At 46.9% G+C, this 7,717-nt stretch overlaps 1 protein-coding gene across 1 annotated transcript; it reads left to right on the top strand.

Annotated features, from left to right (window-relative positions):
- Positions 1 to 213: 213 nt before the first annotated feature.
- Positions 214 to 7,390, top strand: LOC311055063 (somatostatin-like receptor.1; the record flags this gene model as incomplete). The annotated part of the gene is made up of 5 exons (XM_084071141.1): positions 214 to 798; positions 934 to 1,074; positions 1,793 to 2,065; positions 2,309 to 2,452; positions 7,151 to 7,390. The coding sequence occupies 5 exons, from the start codon at positions 214 to 216 to the stop codon at positions 7,388 to 7,390; spliced, it is 1,383 nt and encodes a 460-aa protein (XP_083927267.1).
- Between the last annotated feature and the right edge of the window lie 327 nt (positions 7,391 to 7,717).

The raw sequence follows: 7,717 nt of genomic DNA, 5'->3' as shown, positions 1-7,717 counted from the left end.
ACACGCACACACGCACGCGCACACGCACGCGCACGCGCACGCGCACGCGCACACACACACTTTATGTCTTTGTTTTCTGGATCTGTGTGGTGCAAAAGAAGGGTAGGAAAATAATGACTTCACTCCGTGTGAAGAAGGAAATAACACAGTAAAGACTGTATGAAGACCTACAGTAGACACAGTGTTTATCTCTTCCTCCATCAAGGTTACCATATGGAGCCTCTAAACCAGACGGGCTGGGAGACCCTATCAGCAGACTTCAACTCTTCTTCTCCAGCAACATCCTCCTCCTTCCTGTCTCTGCCCCCTCCCTTCTTCTCCAACCTGTCCTCCAATGTATCAACTCGGAGCATGCCGTTCCAGGGCAGTAGCACGCTGGTAACGGCGGTCATCTCTCTGACCGTCTTTGTGGTGGGGCTGACGGGCAATACCCTGGCCATCTACGTGGTGCTCCGCTATGCTAAGATGAAGACCGTAACCAATATCTACATCTTCAACCTGGCCATGGCCGACGAGCTGTACATCATAGGTCTCCCCTTCCTCACTGCGCAGAACGTACTCTCCTACTGGCCCTTTGGCTCATTCCTGTGCCGCGTCGTTATGACTGCAGACTCCATGAACCAGTTCACATCCATATTCTGCCTGACAGTGATGTCTATCGACCGCTACCTGGCTGTGGTGCACCCCATCCGGAGCACCAAGTGGCGGCACCCCCGAGTGGCCAAGGTGGTGAGCGCGGCCGTGTGGGCCGTGTCCTTTGTGGTGGTTCTCCCTGTGGTCATCTTCTCTGATGTTCAGGTAGAGAAACAGCATTTACTGTCATTATAATGCATTTAGAGGGTTTAGAGGGTTTTTCTTGAATACAACTTAGAGAGACAAAAAACAGACACTACTTTATCTCACCTTGACACAACTAACATCTTCTCCCCTCAGGAAATGTTTAACTCATGTAACATGAACTGGCCAGAGCCCAAGGACGTGTGGTCAACAGCCTTCATTCTCTACACTGCAACACTTGGCTTCTTTGGGCCACTGCTTGTCATCTGTCTCTGCTACTTGCTCATCGTTGTCAAGGTGTGTATGTGTGTGTAATGCATGTGTATACTGTGTGTATGTAAAAAAAAAATCACACCCTGTGTGAAGGTAGCGGCGCCTTTGATACATTATGTCATCGATATGTGTTTATAGCCATGTGTCACGTGAAGCTTGACCAATCACTTTGTTGACGGGTCTGACCAATCACTTTGTTGACGGGTCTGACCAATCAGAACGTTGACGGGTCTGACCAATCAGAACGTTGACGGGTCTGACCAATCAGAACGTTGACGGGTCTGACCAATCAGAACGTTGACGGTGAACACGGACAAAGCCAGGTATAGAGAAGGATCCGCTCGCGCCGCTAAAAAGTGCTGTGTGGATGAATAGCTACTATTTGTAAGAAATCATCATTGTCATTTTCATCATTACCATAATCATCTTCTCAGCATCATCATCACCATCATTATCATCATCATCATCATCAAACTTGTCCTCCTTGTTCTCAACATTACTATCATTATGTATCATTGTTATCTTCATCACCATCAGAGTCATCATAACCATCATCATCAATGTCCTCATTCTCATCATGATCATTATCATCATCATTATGCTGCCATGGTTACTCTGTCATCGTCATTCTCATCTACGCCCCCATCGTCACTACCATCCTCAATCATCTCCATGTTGACCTTCAACATCCTCTTCCTCAGCCTCCAATCTCCCTCCATCGTTCTTCTTACTCTCCATCCAGGTGAAGTCGTCGGGGGCGCGGGCGGGCTTCACCAAACGCCGGAGGTCAGAGCGGAAGGTGACTAGGATGGTGGTGGTGATCGTGGTGGTGTTTGTCCTCTGCTGGCTGCCATTCTTCATCATCAACATGGTCAACCTGGTGTTCATCATCCCGGAGTCCAGCGTCTCCGCCGGCATATACTTCTTCTCTGTCATCCTGTCCTACGCCAACTCCTGTGCCAACCCACTGCTCTACGGCTTCCTGTCGGACAACTTCAAGCAGAGCTTCAGAAAGGTATTGACTGCCGTGCTGCTATAGGACTCTATCACGCAGGCTCACACACGCACGCACGCACGCACGCACGCACGCACGCACGCACGCACGCACGCACGCACGCACGCACGCACGCACGCACGCACGCACGCACACACACACACACTCGGCCTAGTAGTTTGAGATATTAGCCCTGTCCATTTGGGTCTGTTTTTACACTTAAATAAACAAGGATTTGACTGTGTACTACATGTTGGGCTACAGGTGCTGTGTGTGCGGAGTCTTAAGCGTAAGGCCAATGGTGTAGAAGATGGGGATCCGAGTGCCCCGCGTACAGAGAAGAGCACTGCACACGACTCCTTCCTATCCCCCCGAAACCAGGACTACCATGACCCCCAGAGCAGCCAGGTGTGTGTTCTGTATGGGTCTGAATGCGTATTTGTTGTGTTTGCATGCATGGACATGTCTCTCTCTCTCTTTCTCTCTCTCTGTGTGTGTGTGTGTGTGTGTGTGTGTGTGTGTGTGTGTGTGTGTGTGTGTGTGTGTGTGTGTGTGTGTGTGTGTGTGTGTGTGTGTGTGTGTGTGTGTGTGTGTGTGTGTGTGTAGCACTTGTGCCCAGTGCTATCTTACACTCTCTCCCTCTCTGCCCATGGAAGAGCGACGTTGCCTTGGAATATTTATATATTATTTATTTATATTTGATACACAGAATTATCACTCACACATTGCTGGTTATAGAGAACTTTAAATTACAGCAATCTGGTTGTGTTCTGGATTAATTCAATTGAATTATATTATAATTCAATTATCGGTTATAGCAAACGCAGAACAATTCATTTGTCCTTGATAAGCTTAACTGGCAAGTTTGTGGCAACTGCTGATTAAAACACAACTTATTGGCACAAGGAATTAACAGTCACACTTTTGTGGATTACAGAAAAATTATAATGACAATCACATTTACAATCATTTACTTCAGAAGTGTTGCGCTGAAAACTCAGCAGCCGCACTGAGGCACTTGGACACTATACCCAACGTTTGCATCATACGCTCTAGTCTTTGATTGCCTTTCAATAAAACCATATAGACTTAATTATCACCCACATGTTACTGATTATGGAGAATGTAATCCGTTCTTTATTTCATGCACAATGGATTAATAAAACTATAGTGTGTATTTTGGAGCGAATGGCATCGCGCAGCACAAATCATTGTCTTCTTTGAATAGACTATCATCTTATATAAACACATTTGACACAAGGAATTGACACTCACTTCCGCTGATTATAGGAAAATTAGAATCACAGAGATTTGTTGAGAATTAGGAGTGAGGGTGACCTCTTAATGTTGTGTGCCCGGCCTGATTTCCAACATGTCCATTGCAGGCGTGCTCTACCAAACAGATTTGGCATATCCACACACTTTCCCATACGTGTGTGGGCAAGATAACAATTTTAGGGATAGCGCAACAACCCGCCCATGGCCACACCTCCAGACGCAAATAACGGCGTCGCCGTTAAGAGACCACAACTCTATAGCGGGTAGCGCGACCATTTTCCATTTACCATTTTCCAATTGGGAACGGTTTCAGGTTGGATTTAGGGTTAGGATTAGGCAATTAGAAGTTAGGTTTAGGAGTTAGGGTTAGAGTTATGCCTGATTTATACTTAATTGCACACCGGTGTCACACACCAAAAATAGCAGATATACAAGCTTTGTGAGCTGGTAAATGGCATTCATAAAATCAGCACCCTAAAAAGATGATGTCCTTAAAGAATAGCAATGCAAACATATATAACGTATGTGCGTTTGTGGAGTACAAATTTCAGTGAGAACTGGTGATGCAATTACAGGAAATGTTTGGTGGCTGCACAGCTGAGGCAGATGAGGTTGGACGATTTAGTGTTGTGCTGCTGCTGACAGTGCTCTAGGGACTGCTGGGAGTATGCTTTTTAGTGGTACCTAACCTCGGTCGGCCTTGTCCGACCGACACATGCATTCTTGTACTGCTATAAGAGACCACACCTCTACTTAAGTTTAACGATTTATTGAAACGTAATGAGATGAATGTGAAACGGGATGAGGAACCCAAGGTAGGGCGAGACTCAGGGTGGGGGCATAGTCTCAGGAGCTGACGGCCATCGTTGCTCTACTCGGGGAGCGGTCGGCCGTCTATGTCGCCAGGGCTTCGCTGCGTTGGAGACCTCGAAGCAGCATGGAGATATGGAGGTGAGAGATGATCCGTTGATTAGCTTGAGGAATACATTTTTACCGCTGAGGTAGATGTGCAGGGTAGAGGTGCGGAGATGGAGGTGAGAATGAGCGGGGGTAATGAATGCTGCAATGACAAAGGGAAGGTGATGCCTGAGATGGTGTGAATTTTTTTCAAGGTGTTCTATACAGTGAGGTGAGTAGTGAGGGAGGAGAAACACGTGAACTCGGAGCGACGTAGGAAGCCTAAAAGCAAGTCGGGACATGCTTTTGAGGGACCTATCGATCGGAGGGGAGAGGTAGCCGGCACGAAGAGTCCGAAGGCAGTCGAGGAGTCGGTTGGCAGTGAACTGGGGGCGTATGGGAGGAAGCAGCATGGAGATATGGGATGAGAGATGGCCGTGCATGGAGATCCTGTGATTTGTTTGAAGAAGTTGAGACCGCTGAGGTAGACGTGAAGGGTAGAATCCTTTGATTAGTATAACGTTGGCGGAGGGTGAAGTGTTGCAGAGACGTAGTTTGAGAGGGTCCGGGATGCGAAGCCATTGAGGATGTGGTGATGACGTCACGTGGCTGGTTAATTAGGAGTTGTAGCTGCGGGTTCAGGTGATAAAATAAATGGCAAATGGTGCTTTTATATAGCGCTTTTATCCAAAGCGCTTTACATAGATTGTGCATTACATTCACCCATTCACACACACACTCATACACCGATGGCGGAGGAAACCATGCAAGGCACCAACCTGCTCATCGGGAGCAGTTAGGGGTTCAGCGTCTTCCTCAAGGACACTTCGACACTAACTGTAGGGGAACCCGGGATCGAACTGGGAACCTCATGGTTGCCATCCAGCCACTCTACCCCTGAGCCATTGCCGTCCCCAGGTGATGCGACGATGTTGCAGAAAATGGAGGAACTCAGATGAAGGTCTGAAAACTTCTATACTTCGAGAGAGAGGGAATCAGCTATGAAGTTATGGTGGCTGGGGACGAGCTGAACAGAGGTTGGACTGGTGGGTGACGGAGGTCCAAAAAGAAAACGGAGGAATGACATGTCAGGGGAATTGGAACAATTAAACTATGTTAGTGTCGACTGTGGCTGTTGGCTGAGTGAAATAGGATGCTTTTGTGCGACTATTCATGACTGTGGCTGTGTTGAATGAGTGAATTAGCATGCGTCTGTGCGGCCATTCGTGGCCTCAAAAAGAACATGGCGATTGGGTAAATCTCACAGGGTGCGGATGATGGATAGATTGAGTCTATCCATCTCTCGGGGGGCCAGGCGGAGGCAAACTAATGGCCCCTGCCAGCAGTCACCAAGCTGGATGTCGTTGGGGAAAGTGTTGTACAATTTACAATTTACAATTTAGCAGACGCTCTTAATCCAGAGAGATTTACAGTAAGCAAGGACAACACAAGGTAATGCATAAAATACAAACAAACGTGGGTTTTTGCAGACTGATCAAAACCCACGTTCGGTCTGTCGTGAAGCAGAACAAACAAGTCGGTCGAGGGATCACAGGTGTATTCATACTGTGGGGATTGCAACAAGGATTGGCTGTGGTAAGTGGAGGCAGGTGTGGTACAGTAGATAGGGAGGCGATTGAGAACGGGGAGTGGCCGTGATAAGTGTGATAAGATAAGGGTGGTCTCTACTCCCGAACTTGTGTTGAACACAACTTCATATTTGTGAGAACTTTAGACTGATTATATTTGGCTACATTCATTCCCTAAACTCTAAACCTATAATGTTCCTGATAATTCTATTCGACATAACATTTTGTTTCTCACAAAGATAGCAGTACATGGACACACGTGCATGTGCCAAACAGCCAATGGCCTCATGCGTCGACTAGTACGCTGTTTCAGTTGCAAACTGATTGTTTGTAATGTATTTTGAATGAGAAATTGTATGTAGTACAGTACTTGTATTTTTGGTTTCAAAACCTTGTCAATATTAAACGTAGCTAGCTTAGCTCAGGCTATCTTAGTTTAGCTTAGCATAGTTTAGCTTGTCAAGACGAGCTAATGCGAGTCGATGAGAATGCGCGTCAGGCACGCATTCTCCCCATGCAGGCTCTTCTGGGGAGGAAAGCACTCATGAAGGGCAATCCAATTAAAATTGCCTGGTGTGTGGACGTGGTCGTTGTAGAGACTGGTAGAAAAAAAGAAAGATACGTTTAGATCATGCTTAAGATTTTTTGAATCATTCAAGCTTGGGAGAAAACATCCACTCATTATTTATGACAGGTTAAGGGACAGGATAATCCTTTATTAATACCCAAGGGAGTGAATTCAGGGTGTTACAGCAGCAAAGACTAAAAGTAAGAAAGTGCACAACAATAAACAATAAATACAGCAATAAATACAACAATATTGACCTACTGTATTCACACACTCACCTACTTGCTTATCATTCACGTGCGCACACACGCACACACACACACACACACACACACGCACGCACGCACACATGCACGCACACATGCACGCACACATGCACACATTGTCCTGAGGCACTGGTGTTTCCTTGTCTCTGCAGGGCACCCAGTTGGAGCCCATTAGGAACACAGAGGTGGAGTCAAGACCCTCAGGGCCAACAGAGATTGGACAGACAACTCTTTAAACTTTTAAACTCTTTTCTCTTTCTTTTTTCTTTTCGTTTTTTATTTTTTCTTCCATCTTTCACCTTCTCTCTTCCTTTCCCTTCACCTTCACCCCTTTGTTTTCTCTTCCTCCACATTTGACCTTCTCTCATCATGCTTCTGTTATTCCCTGTATCTCAACTGCCTCCTCTTGTTTTTCTCTATTTGTGTTTCTCCATCATTATCCTCCTCTCTCTCTCTCTCTCTCTCTCTCTCTCTCTCTCTCTCTCTCTCTCTCTGCTGTCAACTGAAGGTATCTCCTCACCCTCCAGCCTTGCTCGCCTCTCCCACAGCAGATGCAGACCTGCACCCCTCACCCACAACTGGCCACACCCCCTCACCTGGCCATGCCTCTTACCCTGGCGCAGGACCAGCACAGCGCACCACCACAGTGACCACAGTTTGCCCATTGCCCAAGGCGATAGTCCCGGCTGTAACACCGACCATGCCTTCAACCATCGCCTCAGCAGCAGACAGGAATCGTGATCTTTAAGATCTTGGCCTTGCAACTTTGGGAAACGGGGAAGTGGAAGAAGACAGGTTCGAAAGGAAGAGCTTTGTGTTAGGGATTTCTACGGAGCAAAACAGAGAGCGATGGAGATGAGTAGAGTTGTGGGGCAGGGTTTGGAGGATGTGGTGTGATGACTTTTGGTATTTTCAGGACCAGACAAGGCCTGATTATCTGCAGTGCAGTAGCGGAATGGGTTGGATTAGGCTGAATATATTCATGACTGATGTCCTTGTGCAGGAGGTGAAAACTGCAGAGTAATCAGACCGCCAAGAGCAGATGTCATGATGATATGTGTGATAATAATCGATC

The sequence above is a fragment of the Gymnoscopelus microlampas genome (genome assembly GCF_963454915.1).
Source record: "Gymnoscopelus microlampas genome assembly, chromosome: 2".
Lineage (NCBI taxonomy): Eukaryota > Metazoa > Chordata > Actinopteri > Myctophiformes > Myctophidae > Gymnoscopelus > Gymnoscopelus microlampas.
Note: the sequence above shows the minus strand (reverse complement) of the source record. Positions and strands in the feature narration are given on the sequence as shown.